At 39.2% G+C, this 23640-nt stretch overlaps 1 protein-coding gene across 1 annotated transcript in view; it reads right to left on the bottom strand.

The window, feature by feature from the left end:
* Window positions 1–7820: 7820 nt before the first annotated feature.
* Window positions 7821–23640, bottom strand: part of LOC122660991 (mogroside IE synthase-like) — a 29108-nt gene continuing 13288 nt past the window's right edge. The window contains exon 3 of the mRNA XM_043856269.1: window positions 7821–8410. Within this exon, the coding sequence (XP_043712204.1) occupies window positions 7843–8410 (568 nt within the window). The 3' untranslated portion in view covers window positions 7821–7842. The remainder of the gene's footprint in view (window positions 8411–23640) is intronic.

The raw sequence follows: 23640 nt of genomic DNA, 5'->3' as shown, positions 1-23640 counted from the left end.
CCGCTACAACTCTGATCATGATTTAATTGTCAGGATTAGTGAACATGACAAAGCAAAGTGTAAATCCTTGGGATTGGTGTGGAATACCAGGGGTATTCAAATCACACGGCCCTAGGTGTGGAGAGTGGGGTGTGACAACGAGGTATTAGAGCGCTTTTGCCTGCTGTGTTCACTGATTAATTTAATCCATCTTTATCCATTCAGTGTTGGGAATTGAATAATAAAAGCCTTAAACAACACACAAATAGGATAGAGGCATGCTTGTGATTGAAAATGTAATTTCATTAGTTAGTAACCATCCTTACATAATAGGCCGTCCAAGACCGACATAACCCAGATAAAAAGGAAAATTGCATTAAAACCTTTCTTGTCCCTACAGTCCTAACAATTAGAAACTAAATTAAAAATAAACAAAGAGCATAAAAAAATAGGAACCCAAAATAAAATCCTAAGTCTAATCATGCTGCTTTTCTTTCCCCTTGTCCTTGGCTTGGCCTTCCCCTCTAGGTCGAAGTCCCGTCCTGCCTCAAGCCCTCTCTATCATCAGGCAAAATTCTATGTCAGTCAGCCTATCATCCACATCATCGAAGCCCACGTTCACCAAGGATATCAAGTCCTTGTACTGATTCTCCATCCTATGTTCCATGGCAAAGAACCTCTGTATCATATAGCCCCAACCTGGTGCTCCTGACCGATCACTCTCTTGAGGTAGCGGTGGAGGAAATGAATCAGCCTGTGGTGATGAAGTTTCAGTTGCATAGGAGGTAGTGGCACCAGCTATCTGGGAAGTGCAAGGAACTACCCTCCGCTGGGTGCCCCGAGTAGGTGAGGCAGCAACATGCCTAGCTACTTGGACCCTATCAGGTGAAGGCTTGAAACTCATTTCTCGTCCAGTTATACCCATCCTCCTCAATGAGGTTTTGTTGAGAAGAGTGACATTTTTACCCCTCCAATCATCATCTATGGGTACTTGGAAGTGGTGTAATAGCCTCGTGATTAGTTTAGCATAAGGAAGATTCGGATTTAGTGCAAGCGTGTAGGCCCAATATAAGACCAAATCTCCTTTTGCTTTTCTGTAACCTCATCCAAGCTTTTTCGAGTACCTATAGGTTGGCAAGTCAAAGTCCTTTCATGCTTGATTGCCTCAAAGTGAGCCCCTCCCCTTCTGTGCGACCTTGTTCAGCAGCTCCTTTGAACTCAGCCTTGATTTTTGTTAACTTTTCACTTGTGGACTTCTTTGTCTTCAATTTCCTAAGTTCCTCTGCCAACTCTTTTTCCTTATTAGACAGATCAGTCTCAAATTTCTTGAAAGATTGCAGTTGCGTGTGGATGTTCTAGATCTTGAGTAGTTGACTATCTTTGTGCTTGGTAGTCATTTCAACATCAAAGAAAGCCTCCAGAGCAGCAGGAAGAGTTGTTTCAATGGTATTGACCAGTTCAGGAAATAGAAACAAGGCTTTTGGTAATCCAAAGAGATGTCTGAAGCAGTCTGAAGCAATTCCAAGGTTCTTTGAGACCATCCATTTTCCTTGAAGACTTTGAAGTAAGGCCTCTGATTGAGTCTAAAATCTTCCATGCATTCTCTAACTCAGATGAGCTTGGAAGATACAGAGGAGGCTTTGAAGACAAAATGCCTTGATATGTTGAAGGGACAATGATTAGGTCTCCCAAGTTGGCCAACAGGTCATCATCTATAGTCTGTCAAGAGATTTTGGGTTAGGTACAAAGTCGACAAGAACAAAAAAAAAAAAGGAGAAGGTATGCTTACCTCTTCTAGGGTAACTTCTTGAGGGTCATGTTGAATCATTTCATTTAGACCGATAGACTTAACCTGATGTGGTTCTAAAGAAGACTGAGTCATTACAGGACTTGCCAAAGGTGACACTTGGGTAACATCAACAGATTGATAGACTTCGAAGTAATAGTCTGAAACGATGGCTGGTTCTTGGCCGCCAAGGAGACAAACTTTGATTGGTTTGGAATTAGTATAATATGGATCACAACAGGAGTAGAAACAAACTTTCTAGGACTTGAAATGGAAATCCTGGAAAGGTTAGCTTTATTGGCCTAATCATTTTGTTTGCTTTGAATGCTTTTGGAGCAGGGCTAATCAACAACTGAACTTGTAGATGACTTCTTTGATCTCTTAGTGGCACCAGGTTCAGATTCACCACTTTTTGTAGGGTTCGATTCATTGGCTTCATCATGTTTCTTGCCTTTAGAACATGGCCGATCAGCGGTAGGATCGGTTGATGATCTCTTTGTTCTCTTGGAAACTTGGGAATCATAACCCTCACTTACTTCAATGGGCTGTTTCATAGCGACTTGCTTTTCTGAGAGATGTTTAACTTCTGAAGAGGGTCCCGTTGGTGGCAATGCATCTAGAAGAAAGAAGGGAAGAATAAGGATAAGACCGATATGAAATGATTGAATTTCAACAAAGAATACCTAAGTACTGATGATATCTGACTTTAGAGACACATTGGTCTGCCAATCAATAATGGTTGTCCAATGCATATAGGCCAAAATGGGATACATTTTAGTGTTTTCAAAAGCTTCATGATAAGGCACATTAGCATTGGCAAAAGGGACATGTAACGACCCCAATTCAAGGACCAGGTGGGGCCCATGACACCAAAGTTCGATCGGGACCGCACAGGAAAAAATTCCTCATCCATAAAAAGGACTATCAATTCAATATCATCCATCATTCTAAACAGTCCATTTACATTGAAAATCAATTCCATCCAGTTCTGTTCAGTTAGCATTCCTATGCCATCAGACCACTAGTCTTGGTATCAGAGCAATAGGTTTAGATAGATTCTGTAGACTAGTGGTCTGATGGCATAGGAATGCTAATTGAACAGAACTGAATTGAATGAGAACTGGATGGAATTGATTTTCAATGTAAATGGACTGTTTAGAATGATGGATGATATTGAATTGATAGTCCTTTTTATGAATGAGGAATTTTTTTCCTGTGCGGTCCCGCCGAACTCTGGTGTCACGAGCCCCACCTGGTCCTTGAATTGGGGTCGTTACAGGACAGTTGGCCAAGGAGGTTGTTTCTCCAGGAACTTTTTAAATTCCTTTTCAAAACGCCTCATGTTCACAAGGAGCCCTTTCCAAGTATGGCTCTCATTTTCTGGCCGAGCTAGGAAGTCATTGCGATGTTTCTTTTAATCGGACAACAGCTACCTAATGCCTTTTGTCCAGAACTCGCCAGTCTTGCTCAGGGAGATACTTAGTTCTGACAAAATTTTCTTATTCTACGATTGACTAGTAAGGAGAGATGTCTTTACCTTTATCGGTCGCTGACCATTTCTTTGTTTTTTGCGGCAGTTGAGAAAATTGTCAGAAGTATTTCCAGGAACATGACCAGAGGTAAAAGACTGATAATCTTCAAATGTTGTAGATTGATCAGTACAGAGTGAGAAATAATACTTTGAAAATGGTGCAACTTGAAGTTAGAAAGTGCTAATTTGTTGAGAAGTGTTACGTCATAGATACTTTCCATTTCTTTCAGCACTCGACGTTTAGTGATACCTTCATCATCTGAAAAATAACATGGATATGGACTGGCTTGGAAAAGACCGAACTAACGAGCCTAAAACTAGGGATTGTAGGGTTTGGTCCTACACATGTCGTTCTTTGACTGCTCAAGATAAACTCCAAAGTGTAGGTCACGACAGACCAAGAAGGAAGCTCATAGGTCAGGATGGGCTAATGGATTGTGAAGGGCAGAGGCAAGCCAAACAGGAATACTACTAGAAAAGTGAAGCGGAATGAAAGTTTTGCTGAAACGGTCTTCAAGAAATTTGAAGAAAAAGAGAAAACAATCAATCAGAGGCCGGTTGACTAGAGCTCAAAGCACTTTCTAACAAAAAATTGGGTAATTTCTGTCCTATGGGGGAGGACTGAATTCAGGGAAGTATGTACTTAGACATAACTGAAGAACTGAGAAGGGACCTCCTCCATGGGTGAAATTTGACCAAACTAAGTCATTGCAACCAATGTATAGGGTGGTCAAAATAAAAGATGCTAAATGGATTTGTCAGCCGTCAGCCAGGGCATTAGCTAGTCTAAGATGAGCTTTGGTGATTTTATATGCTCGAGTACAGATGAGGCAGCAACAAAACCAAGACAAAAGAAATGCTACATACTCTTGTTCTTGGAAACGGTTTAAGTAAGAAGTATAACTTGCCCGTTTTGAGAAATCTAGACCCCAGTCTTCTTTGGAGTCTTCGGACCCACCATTGAATTCCTCGCCTCAAGCTTAAGACCTAGAAGGGCGCAGATGTCCAGAAGAGTAGGGCTCATCATTCCAAAACTGAAATGAAAAGAGTTTACTTTCGAGACAAAAAAAAATGGACACTGTGAAGAAGATTGGTGTTGCAAGCGAAAAAGAATTTTGACATGAAGATGGCATCATAGATGCCAAGCTCTTTCCAAGTTTTACCCTTTATAGCTGAAACCCTTTCAACCCAGGCATTCCATTCATCATACCAAGAGGGTCATAATTGGTTGAATGCCTTGATTTTGAATTTGGGAGAAGAAGGACTTCCTTTTTGGAAAAGAAGAGATTCGTCAGAATGAATTGGAAAATTTAGGATAGAGTCAGCTATAGAAGGATCTTGTAAGTTAGGGCCTACTGTAATTAGGGCCGTTCGGATCATTTCAAACATGGCCAGGCAGTTATCATTTGTTTTAAATATTAACGATCATGTCTAGGGTAGGCAGTTGCAATTTGTCAGGAAATTATAACCAACTCTGAAACCGATTAAGATAGAAACTGCTACAACTTAAATAGAAGAATAAAAGGAAGAGAAATGATTTTTCGTCAAATCAAATAAACTTGCAATTTTATATTTGCTAGGACTGGGAATTCAGTTTAGAGTAGTTCATCCAGTGTAAACTTTCCTTTCGTGGGATCTTGTTATGTGTTTTCTATTGTTCAAGACGACAATCAAATAGAATTTCATCTCCAATCATTTGCTTTGTGTTCTATCATTTTTTCCTTGTTCTTTGTGAATATTGAAAAATCCTTGGAGCAACCGAGGCAAGAGTGCAATCCATTATCGCCTGAGAGAAGTTGAAGTATAGCTTTCAATCAAGGCATATCTCTGGGCTAAAAGACTCTGGCACGCTTACGCATCAACAACAATGTTGAGACCGAGAAAAGTGGAAACAGTAAAAAAATGCTTCTATACCTAGGCATTACATCCTCAACGACTATGAAGAATTAAAATCATTTAGATAAATGCTGATTTAGCAAATGGGCCACATCAACTTACATTTTTAAATAGAAAGAAGTAGTCTAATAGAAGGTGTGCTTGTGTGCAACAATAAAGTTGCTCCATTGTGAATAAGTAGTCACGGTTTCAAGTCTGGAAACTTCCTTGCGCAATGGGCCAGTACATCCTTTTTTTAAAGAAGTAGTCTAACAAACTAAAAGGAACTTAAAAAAATAACTTTTACTTGTCTATTGGGGAAATGTTTCCTATGAGGGAGAGTAGCCCTGCACACGGAGGCCAATGGGAGAAACAAAAAATGGTTTTAAGTGTTTTCTCCTTAAAAAAAACAAGATATTTCTGTCTAGTAGTGTAGCCCCTGCACCAACGCTGCGGTCAATGAGAACATGCGTAGGGGCATCAATATAGGTAGGATTTTTAATTTCAGAAGAGGCGAGGTGATGATTTCACGCAATCCTATGTCTGGACGTAGGATTCACGCGACCAGGCAGGGATCCTTATCCTCTCAAGTGCGGTGCACTGCGCAAGAACCTCACTTGTGCATCCGACAGTGCACGCAATGCACCTTTAAAGTTCATCCTCTCGGTCTTATGGCCACCGTCGGATGCTCAAGTGTGGTGCACCGGGTAGTGCATAGCACTTGAGAGGATAAAAATTGGGTTTTTTTTCAAATGCCCCCTCTAATTGCCCATATGTACAAATGCACCCCTGAACTTTCACTAATTCCAAATGCACCCCTACTTTCCAAATTTTGTAACACTTTAGTCCAGTCCATTAGTCTGGGAATCTAATGACCAAAATGCCCTTATGATAAAAATCCACCAAAATTAAAGAGTAAAGTGACCAAATTGCCCTAATCTTCCCCAAATCGTTTAGGGTTTGAAACTGAAAATTATCCAAAAAAAATGTAGGAAAATTGCATAAATCAAACATAAAATCATCCAATAAAACAAATTTTCCTGGAAAACGTTTGCCCTATTATCCTTGCCCACACCATTAAAAAACAGAGTTTAAGTCCCTGCCTGTCACCATTAAATATCCAATGAAAGGGAGAAGCTTGAATATTTTATTAATGGACAATTTTTAAGAAGAAGACTGCAACATAGGGTAAAGGAAAGCAACGTAGGTTTGAATCAAACTTCAAAGATTTGAAAGAAAAAAAAACCCAAAATAATTTGATGAGGTATTTAAGGATCCCACCAGCTCTATATCTTTCTTCTACTCCAGTTTCTCTTACTTTGTGACTCTATGAGCTCCTCTGTCCTTTGAATAAAACTCATGAATTCAATTCCAAATTTCCAACACTCATAAATCTAACTTAATTGATGGAAGGCTAGATAGCATCTGTCCAAGCTCCTACAAAATCATCTAATTCTTTACTAGCTGCCTCCACTGGTTCTGAATAGCGACTGCATGCCCTCCTCCAAATAATAATATATAGAAAAGAGACGTGTTGAAGATGTCCATCATAATAATCCCACTTATAATAAGCCAGAAATAGTAACCTAACTACCATCTTATCTATATATAGATTTATTCAATAAACCACATGCATTGTATGTAACACAAGAGAGAGAGAGAGAAGGTCGCCATTATTGGGGGACACATGAGATTGAGAGGAGAAATCCATCTCATCAACCACACAATAATGGAGAGGCAATGTGGCCCACCTTATCTATTATATTGCAGTGCTTGAACAGTGAACTACAAAACTGAGAGCCCTCTTCAAATCTGAAAATCCCATCTCATCAGCTACAAAAGTATTACAAACGACATTTTTGTTAGTTTTGAATTGGGTAATAAACTGATGGCATGCATGGACACACCACTTAAATAAGTCATTCCTACCCATTAGTGATGAAGATAAACTGATCTTTATTTGACTAATGAGTAGGTGATGATGATCGAAGAGTAGTTCGGAAAGATTGCATATAAATTAAGTTCAATTCCAAGTTTTAATTAACACAAGCAAACCTATGGAAATTGAAGGCATGTAACTTTTTGGCATGCATAGTCCCAAATGTTCCTGCCATATGCATCCAAACCTCCCCTAAGAAGCATGCACTTAAGAATTCTAGGGAACAACAATAGGGACAGGCTCTTAACATTATCCTTAAGTAGCCTTGAATAGGATGTGAGGAGTTACATTGCTCTCTAATCCTTACAAACTTTTATAATTGTGAATAAGTTAGAGTGTAGCAAACCATCGTTTGGTCGGTTGGTTGGTGGCATGCCGGTTATAGTGTATGCTTAATTGAATTGCATAATAACAGATACCAACTTGGAATAATCCCCTTTCTCTTTCAGTTCACAAATACCTCTCTTAGGTTTTTGTATGTTCCAATGTACCCTTCGAGATTCCAAGTTGGTGCCTGCAATTGGAGCAGCTGCAAAATTTTGTCCAACATAAATCACTTACACACCCACCATTTGATTAAATGAAATCATAAATTTATTTTATTTTATTTTTTGGCGAACTGAGATTTCCATTCAAAGAAGCTCAAGATATACCAAATCCTAGAAGGAAAAAGGGTAAAAAAAAGGGGGGGAAATAAAATATGGGAATTCCTATTAAGCAATCGAATTCATATTAGGTAGAAACTAATTGAGCTACAAATTCGTCAATATTATTATCTAAACTTCCACCTTTATCCACTGCTTCTTTAGCCAAACTCTTCAATTTGATGGCATTATTCTTAATCACTTCCTTTCTCTTTCCCTCCATAATTTCCCATATGCAAAGCTCTACCTCTTTTTTTCTTACAATCCCTTTGCCATCAACCCAAGCTCTAATTCTTACTTCCCAAACATCCTCAACATACTTAGCATTAGTGGTTTGATCTATCCACTGTGGTAGTCCAACCATTGGAACTCCTAAGCTAAGTCCCCCTAGAGTAGAATTCCATCCACAATGTGTAACAAAGCATCCTACGAACTTGTGGACTAACACATCTAACTGAGGGCACCATGACACCACCAAACACTTCTCTAATGCTTCTTCCATAAACTTGTTATTGAGCTTGTCTCTCTCTGATGCCCTCACTACCCATATGATGTAATTGTTGCTCCTCCTAAATCCGAATGCTAGTTCTTCCATCTGCTCAACTCCAAGCACTGCCATGCTCCCAAATGACACATACAAAACCGTTCCACTTAGCCTATTATTTAACAAATTCATATGCATAGTAGTGTCAGGAATGAAGAGATTCAGATTGTAGTCTTTATCATTTTCTATCCCCTTCTCTAAGTACATGGATGGTGAAGTTGGTCCAATCATCCTCAATCGCCAGAGTTCGCATCCACTCCACCACCTAAAAAGAGAGATCAAACTTATAAGCAACAAAATAACCCAAATGTAGCCCCCATGCCTAGACACAGAGAAGGGCGAAATGATTGCTCCATCCTATTGATGCCTCCGTAGGAAACTCATCCCCAAAATTAGCAACTAAAACTAAAAGTCTTTACTTGGATTATAAAAATACTCAAAACACAATTTTAAAAAATTGAACGGAGTTGAAATGTTTCAATACTAACTTCATTCTCCAAAAAAAAAAAAAATCAGTTTTTGAAAACCTCATCTTGTTTCTCTTCTGTTTCAAAGACTGTGCGCCCAATCTAAAGTCCTTCTTATGCTCAAATCCAGCCTCTTTTGGTGTCCCTCATAGGATTAAGTTACCTATGACGCTGCATCTTGACTTGGTTTGGTGGAATGGCATATGACTTATCTGTGGACGTGACCAACTTTGATAACAGGAAAGCGACATAGTGAGTGCCTTGGAAACAGAAACGTATAGTAGTCCTCCACTTTACATTAGAATCCAAATGGATTCGTCCGTAGGTGGCTCTTGAAGACTATACGGGTTCCCTTGCTGTCAACCTATATGGCAACCTTATAGCTTTGGAACAATTGTTTCAATTTTTAAAGGCAATGCACCAACTGTCTATTTATTCCCTCATATTTTTAGTGACTTTTTTCTAGTCTTTTATTTTTCTTTAATTTTTCTAAGGGAGACCTCAATTTGGGATAGGTGGTTAGTTTAGAATAATGGGAGATACACTTTCACCTATGACTTTGGGGGAAAGGTGGAACTATGCTAAGGCAACCATAACTTTAGCGGAAATGTTTAAACAGACTAGGGTGGCCAAAAGTAGAGAGTTAGAGAACAACTTTGCACCACCCCAGTACAATTTTGTTCCCCAACCCAACTATGGGCTTTCAAAAAATTTTGACTGGTCTCATCCCCAGGCTATCCATGTTATGGACGGATGCCCTAATCTTTATGGGGGGAGCTATGGTGATGAGCATGTGAGTCCTCTATTTTAATACAATTCTTTTGGCACTTACAATCAGGGGTGGAGTGATCATCCCAATTTCTCGTGGGATCAATGGAATTACCAAGCTGGACCATCCAATTTCCAATACCATGGTCAGTTTGGTCCTCCAATGCCCAACCCTCCACTGAATCTCAATGAGCCACCTCTCCTTGAACCATATCACCAACCCCCTAAGTTTCAAAGCATGGGTGAGGAGGCTAGACTGAGTGAGCTTGAGAAACACATAGCCCTTCTCATGACAAGCCAAAATACCATGGAGAAGCAACTCTCTCAACTGATAACCATGGTGCAAGAGGAGGAAACGGGTACATTACCTAGTCATCCTGAACCGGCCCATCCCCAGTTTAATGATGTTGAAAGTCCACCACCCCAGTGGGCCTAGTGTTTCCATCCTGAACCGGCCCATCCTGAACTTGCCTGAAATTTTTGATCTTAGTGGGCCTAGTGTTTCCACTGATTTAGAATCAGATTTTTATAACAGCATAGAAACCCTGGAAATTGGATCTCCCCCTCTCTCTTTGGAAAACCCAGTTGACTGTCATACTGAGGATTGTTTTGTCCCACATATTGATTTGTCCAAACCTCCTAGGTTTGATGATTTTATTAAGGAGGACAATGTTAGTCCTGATGCTCTTCAAGCATTTTATCGTGATCCTTATTTGAAAAATCAAGTTATGCAAAGGGCGGATAGTTGTATTGCTAGGATTGATTTGAGTAAACCTCTCATTTTTTATGATTATTTTGATGAGGTTATTCATAATCCTTTTTATGCTTACTATGATCCATTTTTTGTTGGTTTTTCTAAACATGACATGTGTTCTACATTGCAAACAGGAGAGAATGGGAGGATTTATGGCATGAGTTTTAATGCCTTTATTTTTCACTGTCCCATGAGGACAGGTTTTTTGATTGGATATTTCTCAATTATGCTTAACTTCTATATTATTTCTCGCTTTACTAAAATTCATGGTCAAGTGTTTTTTGGTTCTGAAGCTCTTTCTACATTTGTCGGCCATGGATTGAGATTTCTTTTGATGCCCCAAGTACTTGTTGTAAAGATCATGACTCTTCATGATCCTCTTTGTTGATTATATCTGGTAAGCCCCCTCATCTCCTCCCTTGTCCTTATTCTTTCTTTTATGCATGCATTGAAGACATTGCATGAATTAAGTGTGTGGGGGGGGGGTGTGAGCTTGCTTATTTGGTAAATTTTGATTGTGGCTGTAGTTTGGTGTTGTGCATACGTTTCTTTGATTGCAAAGCGAGAGAAAGAGGGAATTAGGTGCCCTAGCATGCGAAATAATAAAACAATCCCTTTTCAAGGACAGTAGTTGGTTTGTATCCGGTGAGAGGGATTGAATTGGAAAATATGAGCATTATTTCATTTGATGGCTAGATTCCTCTATGTGTTTTATGGACCCTTTGATCTTTTGGCTAGTAGTTGAGACCAATTTGTTTGTGGCAAGGCAAGGCATGAAAGTGAAAGTGAATGGAAAAAAAAAAAGAAAAAGAAAGGAAAGTGGAATTCCTTGGGACTAGACAGAGCACTGTGCCTCATGAAGTAGGGTGACTTGATCGAAATTCCTTGGAAGGAAACTCAAAAAACTCTTGCATCAATGTCTCAAAGTCTTTACAGATATATGCAAAAAGCGAAGCTACCAAGTATTTGAGAATCTGGTGTATGCTCCACCATGTCATTCAGAGAACAGTAGTGGAGTAGAAATAGAGTTTGTGGTTGAGAAAGAAAAAAAAGCTTTTGCCTTACTGGCTGAAAAAAAAAAATGGTAAAAAATACTCAAAGTCTAAGTCTTTGGTTCCATTGATATTATGAGTGGTTTACTTGAAGGTGAGTAGTGTTCAGAAAATATGAGGAGATCCCTTAATCTTGATGCATGCTTGTTACTTGAATTGATGTGGGGTGATAAAATTCAAGTGTGGGGGAACCTTTGGCTCCTTGATCTTTAGTTGAGCACTTTTTGGGATTATGTGCACTGTCCTACTTATGCATGATTAAAATTTGCAGCATTCATTTACAATTGAATTTTGGGTGTATATTCACTGCAAACACCTATGAGACAAAACTCGTCCACTAGGGGTAACCTAGGGGTTCAAAGGCTTGTTGCACATGCTAAGTGCAACCGCCATTCCTACGAAAGTGCGTTAGGATTTTTTGCATTCTAGATTAGTTTTTCTTTTGCTTTACTTGAGGACAAGTAACGTTCAAGTGTGGGGGAATCTTATGAGCACATTTATGTGTGAAATCTTAGGGCATATACATTTTACCACATTGGACAGAGTTACTTCGGTGCTTTCTTGTGCATTTAAGGTTTTAGGTGAATTCTTGTGAAAATGGAGCAAAAGATGCTAAGAATAGCCGGAAGCGCCCAGGAGTCGAGAAAATCAAGTTTGGATTGAGCACTGAAAGAATCATGCCAATCAATCAAATTTGAATGTGATTTCAGTGCGTCCCTTAGCATAATTTTGAGGTGTTAATAGTATGGATGCGTAGTCCATCGAGTCAGCTTCGTAACGGTTCAAACAGCACTTGATTCCGAGTTGAAACGAAGAAGTTACGACCGTTTCCGTGGATAGGGGTTTATTTATAATTATTGACAATCGGCCGGGGACAAAGTGAAGCGCAAGTTCGGATTTGAGGGGCTTTAGAGCAATTATCAGAAGTTAGCCGAAAGATTCCATTTGAAAGGCTCTGGAGCAGTCCAACTTCAACTTGAGATATCTTGGGCTCCCGAACTCCAAATTGGACGAAATTTGGGTCTATTTTAGGTGATTTTTTGCAAAAAATGCAACAGTGAGGCCCATATAAGCATCCCATGCTCCACGTTTTTTGAAGGATAGATTTGACATTTCATTAATTGTGAATGGAATCCTAGTCATCACCCTTACTCTCTCTCTCCTCCAAGTTTTCAAGGGCACTTTTGGGATTTTACTATAGATAGATTTAATTTGGAAAATATTGTCTCATCTATGGAATGTTGAAAAGTCAAAGATGCCTTGATCTCATTGCTTGGAGAAGACACCTACAAAGAAAAGGAAGCACAAGTTAAAATTAGAAAGTTACTTTTTAATAAATAGAAGGTTTATGTATCTAGGATTCTTTTCTCTTCCTCTTTCTATTTTTTTTTTTTTTTCTTGGGATTCAAGGCAATGTAAAGGAGGAAGGAGAAGAGAATATTCTCTTTTTTTAGGGAATATTTCTCCTACCACTTCCCACTTCCCTCTTCTCTCTTCTCCCTTTCCCCTATAAATACCCCTTGCCCTTTGGGTTGTAGGAGGTTAATTTTTAGTTAGTTCTAGTTTTTTTATGTAGTTTTTAGTTCAATTAATTAGTGAAATTTCTTCTTTTCTTCTTCTAGTTTTTGGCTTTCTAAGTTCTAGTTTGATTTCATGTTTTCAATTCCATGGTTGTAATGCTTTTGATTCATGCTTTAATTTTATGTCTTCAATATGGTTGTAATAATTCTAGTTTAGTTTCAAGCTTTCTAGTCTAAGTTCCTAAGTTGATGACAAGACTTGGAGATTTAGAAGAGGAAGCCAGGCTCTTCAACTACAGGTTTACTCTCTGACTCTTAAACTCAATTTCCCTTCCTTCTATCTCATTCTCTCTTCTTCTTCTTCTTCTCCCTCTCTTTCTTTTATTTTTTTTATGTGGTTGTGAAGTGTGGCTGCAGTTTTATTCCTTTCAATTTGCGTTAGTTTAATAGGTTAGATGCTTATGAGTTAGGACGCATTAATTTTCATTAGTTTAATTAGTTTAATTTAATACTTTAATTTGGTTCACTTTGCATTACTTTAAAGTTAGTTAAATAAAGTGGCGTATATCTCCTCGTGTTTGACCCGTAGCTACGATTGACCCGTATGCTTGCGGTAATTTTTAAACTCAAACAGTGCTCAGCCACCACCTCTCCACTAAAGCCCGAACTGTCAGGCTATCTAGCTCTCGAACGGGGCAATCAGCAATATACCCCAATCCGGTCCTCCTTACCCGGGATAGTACCTCCGGGCAAAGCTCTCCATACCACTCTCGCACTCTCTCCGTGCCATAATACTTCTTCGGCATCGAGAGGGCCTTACCCTGCAAAAACATAAGAAAAGAAAAAAAATTGATTAGATTCCAATAAATAAAGAGAAAACAAGAATATAAGTTTAAAAAAATGACTGAGCCAGACATATCAGGGCTCTGTTTTGATCTATGTGCCTAAAAATACCTAAGTCGGTATTTTAGGGTTTCACCTCGATTTGCATGCCAAAAGATACCCGATTTGGTATCTGATGGCTTCGCCTCGATTTGTGCACTAAAAGATACCCGAGTTGATATCCGATGGCTTTACCTCGATTTCCGTACCTAAAAAAATGTCTAAATCGATGTTTTAGGGGTTTGCCTCGATTTACGTGTTAAAAGATGGCCAGTTTGATATTTGATGGTTTCGCCTCGATTTACATGCTAAAAGATACCCAATTTGGTATCTGATGGCTTTGCCTTGATTTGCGTATCTAAAAAATGCCTAAGTCGATATGTTAAGGTTTTGCCTCAATTTACGTGCCAAAATATACCCGGTTGGTATCCGATAACATTTCCTCGATTTGTGTGCCTAAAAATGCCTAAGTTGGTATTTAAGGGTTTACCTCGGATTTGTGTCAAAAGATACCCAATTTGGTATCTGATGGCTTCACCTTGATTTGCCTACCTAAAAATGCCTATCGGTATTTTAGGGTTTGTCTCGATTTACGTGCCAAAAGATGCCCGGTTTGGTATTCGATGGCTTTACCTCAATTTGCATGCCTAAAATGCCTAAGTCAGTATTATAGGGTTTCACCTCGATTTATGTCCTAAAAGATCTGATTTGGTATCTGACATCGCCTTGATTTACGTGCCTAAAAATGCCTAAGTCAATATTTTAGGGTTTCACCTCGATTTGTGCACCAAAAGATACTCGATTTGGTATCTGACGACGTAGCCTTGATTTGCATGCCTAAAATTGCCTAAGTTCGTATTTTAGGTTTTGCCTCGATTTACATGCCAAAAGATACCTGGTTTGGTATCTAGCAGCTTTACCTCGATTTGTAGACCTAAAATGCCAAAGTTGGTGTTTTAGGGTTTCACTTCGATTTGCACGTCAAAAGTTGCCCGGTTTGGTATCTAATGGTTTCACTGCGATTTGCAAGCCAAAAGATACCCGGTTTGGTATCCGAAGGCTTTACCTCGATTTATGTACCTAAAAATACCTAGGTCGGTATTTTAAGGTTTTGCCTCGATTTATGTGCCAAACTATACCCGGTTTGATATCTGATGGCTTCGCCTCGATTTGTGTACCTAAAAATGCCTAAGTCGGTAATTGAGGCTTTCGCCTCGATTTGAGCACCAAAAGATACCCAGTTTGGTATTTGACGACTTTACCTCGATTTGCATGCCTAGAAGTACCTAAGCGGGAATTTTGCTTTGGTTCGTATGCCTAAAGATGCCTAAATTGGTGTATTAGGGCTTTGCCTCGATTTACGGGCCTTAGGGGGGGGGTCATGACAATAATTAATAAATCCTACGATAGCATTAATCAACAGAAAAGCACACGATAAAAGATAGGGTTAGTGCGCGTACCGCCTGTGACTGCCCCCAAATGGCGCAGTAGATGTGGCGAGAAGTGTCCCTCAAGGTCGCCCCAGATGGGTACCAACCCGCCCGATCATCTGCATCGGTCGTACCCAACAAAGGACCGTGTGAAGACTGGCGAGGACGTCTCTGGAAGGCCATCTCACTCAAAAAATAGAGAAAAACGCAAAATCGCAGTCTGGGGGTCCAAAAAGATAAAAATATCAAGGGGGACCCCCCTATTTGTAAAGTGAGGCAGCCGTGATCACGGCGCCGTGGAGGATTTCCACGATACTGTGGTCATGGCCACGATGCCGTGACCCCGGCACTGTGGAGCAGTGGTGCCACCCACTCCACGGTGCCGTGGAGACCCCCACACGGCGTCGTGGACCAAAAAAATAATAATAATAATAATAAAATAGTAATAAATAATACTTTCATGAATATATAAATACACACATGTACATGCAAAAAATATTAAAAAAAAAAAAGCAATAATAATAATAATAAATAAAAACACACATGTATACGCATATGTGCATGAAATAAAAAATATATATATATATATATACACGTAGGCACCCAGATTTTCGACACTTGGGCGGATGCCCACAAATGCAATTTTCCTTTCGAGAATTATCAGAAAACTTCACCGTGATTGACCGCATGATTTTTGTGGTTTAATAAGGGATTTTAGCCACTTGATTAATTCCTCCGAGGATTATCGAAAAATTTTCACCATAATCGCATGATTTTTCCTTTGCGGTTTAACAAAGGATTTCCAACCGCTTAATTGATTTCTTTGAGGTTTATCAAGAGATTTTATCATATGGTTTCTTTTGCAACTCTGCCATCCTTGAGCAAGGCGTCAGCAGTACATGCTCTTGGTGACAAAATCAGTTAGTCTTTTGTCTTTACCCTTCGGCTGCTGGCACAGGCCTCGGCCAAAGAGGGGCAAACTGTAGACACTAAAATTTTGTCACCACCTTTGACGATGATGACGATGGGACACGGACAATGGACGTCGCACCCGTTTCCCTTTCCTAGGACCAAAAAGACAGGGCCCATGGGTCCAGATACACTCTGAACACCACAAAAAGCCCATTTAGGTTCAAAAGGTGGGAAGAGGGGGACCTCACTGTCCACGGTACCGTGGACAGTGCCCCATGACGATAGGGTACAGAACCACGCAGCCGCAGAGGGCTACGACGTCAGTAGGCTGACATCACCCACGGTGCCGTGGAGGACCTATCCAGGCCAGAGGGTGTGGGACACCCCCCTATAAATAGGAGGGTCCCCCTCCCCTCATTTCATGAAATTTCAGGGTAGGGAGACCCTCCTAGGCCGAGTTTAAGCCCTTTCTGCTCCGATTCCCGTTCTTTTGAGCATCCGTTAAGGCGAGATTCCAAAGTGTGGGTAGATCTGTTGATTACCCGTTCAAGAAAGAAGCAACTTTGTTCCCTTTCAAGTCGTTATCCCATCAATGTACGGATAACAAAAGATTATCTTCACCATCGTTATTATGTCCGTTTACAGATAACAAGAGATATCCAAAAGAGCCATTACCCTATTCGAAGAAACCAGTTTTGGTCCATTCGCCCGTCTCTCCCTGAGCCAAGGGATCGTCAAGGTCTGAGGTATACTCATATAGAGGTATAATTGTTGCATTTCCATTGTCGCGATGTAGTGTCTTGTATTTTTATCGCTTTAATGTATATATTATAAATATAGGAATAATGTACATCATGTAGCATCATTATCATAGAAAGAGAGAATATTCGTTATTCTAGCATCTATAACAGAAAGACCGGTCTTCACCAGGCAAGATGGGTGCCTAACACCTTCCCATGCTTGTAATCTGACCCCTTACCCGAATCCCTGACCAGACCATGCGAAGTCTTGTAGCCCATTTCTGTTCGTAACGGATAGGGCTACACCCATTGGGTCCTAGGCCCTAATCCTAGGTGGCGACTCCTTATCATTTTTAATATTTTATGAGACATGACTCCAACCCCATGATGATGTGTCAAAATGATACCCCCACAATAACCCAACAATAGTATGTCGCCAATAAGGCTGAGGAAACCTTGTCACCGGGGTCCAAGGTAGTTACAAAGATGAAATGCGATCCAAGTATCCGAAACTGTTTAGAGATCTTGATATGTAAATTTTGAGGAAGAAATTTCTATAAGGGGGTGGATTGTAATATCCCACATTTATTTAACGATCTAGGTAAATTTAAATTTTGAGGACAAAATTTTGTTAAGGGATGGAGAATTGTAATATCCTGATTTTCGACTAGGGGTAATTTGATCTTTTTACCTAATACAGGATTGGCGCAAGTTGAAGTGTAGAATCTTGGACTTGCTAGGATGTACATATGATAGTAAGTAGTGTGCCATAGTGTAACACCCATAATTTGAATTATTCCTTGCGTAAGTGTAGAATTAGGGTTTTATTTATAAGATACATAATTTGATTTGGAAAATAATTCATAGTTAGTAACCTAGCCTAGTGCTTAGACATTTAATTTAATTTGTTAGAGGTCTAAGGTTCTATTCTTTAAAGGTGCAATTAAATATTTTATTTTTTATAATTTTATAGGGCTTAAAAAGGGGCTTCCACGATTCTAGCTTGGGAGGTCTTTGAATTTTGTAAGAATTTAGTTAGGGAAGTATTATGGATTGATAAGGAAAGTGAGGTGACAATCTCCAATTGACTGGAAACTCAATCTTGGAATAAGAAAGTCTTCATAAAATAAAATCCCAATCAAAAAAGAATTTAGCTAAAATTAAACTACCTAATCTAAAATTTTAATTTAAAAATCTTAAGTCAAGATTCCTTTTAAAATATTTTCATTGGAGAAAAAGTAAAGAGATCTAGTTAGAGATTAAATAGAATTCTTCTCATCTCCTTCTCTTTTATTAGCATTAAATTTCGATAACCAAATTCCAAACCCCATTCCCTTTATCATAAATTTGAGAGAGAGAGAGAGAGAGAGGAAGAGAGGAAAATTCGTGGACTATAGAGAGGAAGGGAAGAAGAAGAAGAAGAAGAAGAAGGAGATTCGGACTATACAAAATCAGCCACTTGATGTCCAATTTTGGTCCTTTTTGGAGTTGAATTGAGGAAATCTTATTTCACGATAAAACGTAACTTCATCTCTTATCTTTGTAACCCAACTTGAATCAGTCCAAACAGAGATCTGACTAGAGAGATATCATTAATTTACTGAAGGTAGGTCATTCTACCAAAAATCTGTGTTTCTCAAATCCAAGTTTAAGCAATACCTTGAAGTTGATTTCATCATTACCCTAATCATAGGACTCCATTAAAGTGATTTTGAACTAGGAAGAGGTAAATCAATATCATTGAAGCATTGATTTGAGGTCACCTATAGAAACCCTAGTCGTTTCACACAAGGTGAGTAGATCTTCAACCATTATACTTGATATTTTCCTTATATATAAAGTTTGTTTTGAAACATTGTTTTAAACCTGAAATTTAGTTTTAGATTGAGATTTATCATGCCAAAAAAATATTTCATTCATGCTTTTACTCATTTAAATTGTTCACACATGATTGCTTACAAGGAATGGTGATTTCCTTATGATTTAATTCACATATGTGTGTGCAAAATTTTTGATAATATCATGTTTATAGACTAACGAATCCAATGCTTAATTGTTGATAGTATGATGAAGGCCTATGAATGATTCTTCTTGATTATAACCTAATGCACGATGTTTTTGGATGCATAAAAATCTGATTTTGGTTAGGGTTTACCTTTTAATTTTCATTGATGTTATTGTTGGATAAGTGATTACGAAGATTTTGCCCAATCTTTTCTACTATTGTTCTTCACTTTATACATTGATATGTTGATGAAAGTTACTATTTTCAAACTTTATTTTTGTTCTTTTTAATAGTATGTATTAGGGTGGAATTGGGGAGTCATGACCCTAAGTTTCGAACTTGAATGTATAGCTTTAAATTATAAGCAAACCCTTGATTGTTATTTTGTTGTTTACCTTACCGACATTGGTGAATATGTTGGGGTAAGGATAAATTGACGAGTTTTTGAACTACAGGCTTACCCTTATTAGAACTATGTGGACTACTAGAAAGAGGGAGATGATAAAAAACTCTCTAGGAGGGCATTGCTAGTAAAACCTTCGGGGGCTTTGACTCTGTCTAGGGCAAGTTTGGTCACTAGTTTCTCCATTAGTTTTTTGATGTTGAGAGGGGACAGTGGTGTTGTAGTTGATCATAGCTGGAGTTCATACGCCGCTATCATGAGGGCCTTGACCAGTGTATGGTAACTAGTTCACACTAGTCCATTAGGGAGTGATGTGTTTGTTATTTTACGTTCTTTCGATATATCTTTTGTTGATTGTTGTCATATATACTTTTCATTACGGTAGTAGTGATAAGAAAATATGGTTATTGATCATTTTATTATTATTTTTTTTCTGGATCTATATATACATATTATTGTATGTCTTTATATTTTGTATTACTTGTGCATGTTTTCATACCTGTATAATTGTTGTGGATTTACTTGCTAAGCTTTTCCCAAAGCTTACCCTCACCATTTTTCAGATGAACAACTTTATGAATGCGAACCTGGATGTGAGGATGTACTAGAGAAGGAGGTTCAAGGGGACGAAGCGTTTGGATTAGAAGAGGACAACTACTATTAGAAACTTTACACTTTCTTTAAATTTTAGAAGAACTTATAGTTTGTTTGAGTTTAATTTAATTTTAGAGATTGTAACCTTTATTTAAGAATTTTAAGTTTAATTTAAAAGTTGTAATAGCTTAGTTTGACTACCCTACTTTAGTTGAAGTCTTAATCTATACATTTTAGACATGTGTTTATGTTTTAGTTCTACTCTGGTTCATATCTCCTTGACATAAATGATCTTGTAGACCGTCAATGCCTCTAAACTGCTAGGGTGGTTTTGGGGGCGTTACAATATCGGTCCCATAACCGCCGTTCATCCATTCCCTGGTTCTTTTTTTGTAGGATCTATATTTGCTCTTGGGCTACTATTATGTTTTTTACCCAAGAGATTCAAGTTCCTTTCTCCAACTTGACGCTCTCAAAGGAATGCTTACGTGTGTTGTTGTCCATTGATCATGTCTCTGACATGTCCCCTGATGAACTGGGCCAGGTTTTTGAGTTCCTGGGCCATCCCTGTATAAGGATCTTTTGTCTTCTATACATTTGTATTGTCTGTAAGCACTTCAACTATATGGCCCAAATGGGTTGGGACTCTTGGTAACATAAGTCTGAATGGAGGCGTCAGCTTCCTTTATGACTTGGTAAGTTTCCTCGAGAGTGGTATATAGCCTTTCATCTTGGTCCAAATGATCGTGCCCAAGTATCGTGATGATATCCCTCAATTGTTAGACGATCGAAACAAGTTCGTCCCTTTCTTGGGTCGGATCAAATGATGGATCGATCCCAAATAGGCTACTAGTTAAGCTATCAGACCAATCACTGCTTTGTTCATCAATGATTATGTCAACAAAGTTGCTGTTATAATTCCCATCTTCTTGCAAATCCTCAGGTATGGATTTGATTGGGATCTCATGATCGGAGTGATCACTGTCAGAGTCATGAGAGTCTTCATCCTCATCGATCCCTATGTATCATGATCACATCATCGAATAGTGGTTCCGCTATGGTGATGGCAGTTAGGGCTTGGACCAACTCTTCAGGCCTTTCTGTAACAGAGGGATCTTGTTAACCTTCGGCCGGCATGATCAAGGCTTGTAGATTAATGGGCCGATCCTCCTCTTCAAGGTTGTTAATGTACTTAGAGTTCCCATCATGTGGTGGAAGGGGATTGGTTTGCACATTTGGTTGGCTTAATTGGACTGCAAATTTTCCCTCGTCGAGTAAATCCTAAACTGCATGCTTCAATTGATAACAGTCATCAGTCGTGTGCCCATTTTGTTGATGGTACTCACAATAAAGGTTAAGCTTGTACCATTTTGGTAATGGGGTTGGCAAGTTAGCCAGTTGAATCTTGGTCAATAGTCCCTTTTCGATCAACTTTTTAAGGACTAAGCTCAATGGCATGCCTACATTTGTGAATTATCTCTTTTGCCGGTTCTCCCTCACCCTTGGGGCATTATTCTTAATCAAAAGTGGGGCCTCTATTGTTGGTGCCACCATGTTTACCTCAGTATTCTTACTTGCAAAGGTCCTTTTCCCAACTCTAGTTCGTTGGTTGTTTAATGTCACGCCTTGTTTAGAATTTTCCTGGATCAGATCGGAAGGGTTTAAGGCATCTTCAACTTGCTAGCGCGCTTCAAACAAGGCCTCAAAAGTGGTAAAGGATTAGGCAAATAATTGAGTCTTGTAATCCATTTGAAGGTTCTTGATGATCATCTTGACCTGTTCTTTTTCTGTGGGCCGGTCCCACATCAATGCAGCTTTTGACCTGAACCTCATCAGGTATTGGGTGAACCCTTCATTAGCCTTTTGCTTAGTGGTTTCCAGATCTCGATGGGTCAACTCCATCTCAAAGTATTGGTTCTTAAAGGCCTTCAGCATATCATCCCAAGTGGGAGTTTGAGAGGAATCTAAAGACATAAGCCATCTCAAGGCGGGCCCAGTCAAAGACATTTGGAATGCCTGACTCATTTGTTGCTAAAAAAAGTTCTTGATTCTCATTTGGCCTACGTAAACCCTCGGGTAAACGTGCTTTAGGGAAAAAACAAAGTACTTCAGAATCAATCATTTTGTCCTCTACTCCTTTGACGTTCTTCATAGTATGCTCCAGTTTCACAACCTTTTACTTTAGAAGTTGGGTTCCAATTGACTCAATAGAGAGTTGTAACCCAGATGTGATGACCTCATCCTCTAAGGCCAGATTAGGGTTTAATGAAGAATCATTGTGGAGTCGTGTACGATTCTGGTCTAGAATGGCTTGCGGTGGAGCTGGTGTAGTGACACTTGGTACCATCTTGGTCACTAGGCTTATTAGGGGTTGCATCTGAGCCTTTAGCTCTTACATGTCCATATGATTGTTTTGGTATCACCTATATCTGGTTCAGGAGGACTTAAAATGCAAACCAATCTTCTTCTGATCCTAGCCCAACTAGTTGTAGAATCGATATCCTACCGCCCCAAAGTAATGGTTCCTAGTTAAGATAGGTTCATGATTATACCAAAAGTGGATTTGGGAAGAACCTAGGCCTATGAGAAACGTTGTACCCCAAATATGTCACCCTAGGAAAGGTGTGATATGCAATATGATGCGCAAACAAATTCACAACTAACACTCCAATCCCAAATAAGGGTTATTAAGTGTAGGTGCTAAATTGATCAAGTTCTAGGCTGGCCCATACATCAAGGATTGCATATTGCCAAAGTGAGCCCAAGACGAGATTATGAATAATCAGGCCAGTTAAGAACAAAGTCAATAAAGTTTTGATTCGATTTTCAAACAATATTACAGTTAGTGTGTTGTGACTTAAGCATTGGGCTTTAGATCCTACATGATGCATGCTGGTTTAAGGATAATAGGACCGAAAAAGGGTTCCCATAGCAAGGTGCTCCTATATACCTCTCACCACTCCTATGAGTAAGATGATCAAGTGGTACGGTGGTGCAAGCATCTTTGATATACCAAATGGTACGGTGCTAAGAATTGTGAGTTCGGGTAAGCCGCGTGTCTACACACCGGGCCCAGGGTTATGCCTTGAGGTGTATGTAATGGGGTTAAACCATACGTTGTTGGATGACTAACGGTGGGTGATAGTGAATGCAAATCATAATGCAAGTTAGTGCTTAGAAGTTAGCATCCAAAAGCATACAATGAAAGAAAAAAAGCATGTTATAACAGTACAACATATATGCCAAGCACATCAAAAGTCTCACCTATTTTACATAAGTAAAAGTTATCCCCAGTGGAGTTGCCACTATGAGGACAAATGACATGGCGGGGTGATCCCCACGTGTCATCCACATCATACATTTTTTTTAGGGAGAAGAGAAGTGAATTGAATGTTTTGGATTCGCCACCTAGAGGAGAGTCTAGGACCCAAAATATAAATGTAATGACTCTCATGTTATGATCTTTTGAGGACAAATGATGTGTTGGTCTGGGTACTGATCAAGTTACGGTCCGGGGAAGGTATTAGGCACCCTAGTTTGCTCAGACTTGATGGTGTTTCTATTTCTAGGCAGGGTAAGGTCGTAACTTGCTTTTTGAGGGCTTATAAAAAAATATGCTTTTTGAGGGAGAATGCAAAGTACGAAAGTAATGAAAATAAGTAAGATACAAGGGAAAGTGAAGAAACATATACCCGGAGGTTCGGCTACAAGGAAAAGGTTAGTATATGGAAAAGTAAAATAAAGGACTTAAGGCCTACATGACTTATGCATGATCGACTCTAGCTGGCATGTTTGAATGATAGATGCATGAAAAC

This window comes from Telopea speciosissima, chromosome 5 (assembly GCF_018873765.1).
Source record: "Telopea speciosissima isolate NSW1024214 ecotype Mountain lineage chromosome 5, Tspe_v1, whole genome shotgun sequence".
In the NCBI taxonomy this organism is placed as follows: domain Eukaryota; kingdom Viridiplantae; phylum Streptophyta; class Magnoliopsida; order Proteales; family Proteaceae; genus Telopea; species Telopea speciosissima.
This window is presented reverse-complemented; position numbering and strand designations above follow the sequence as displayed.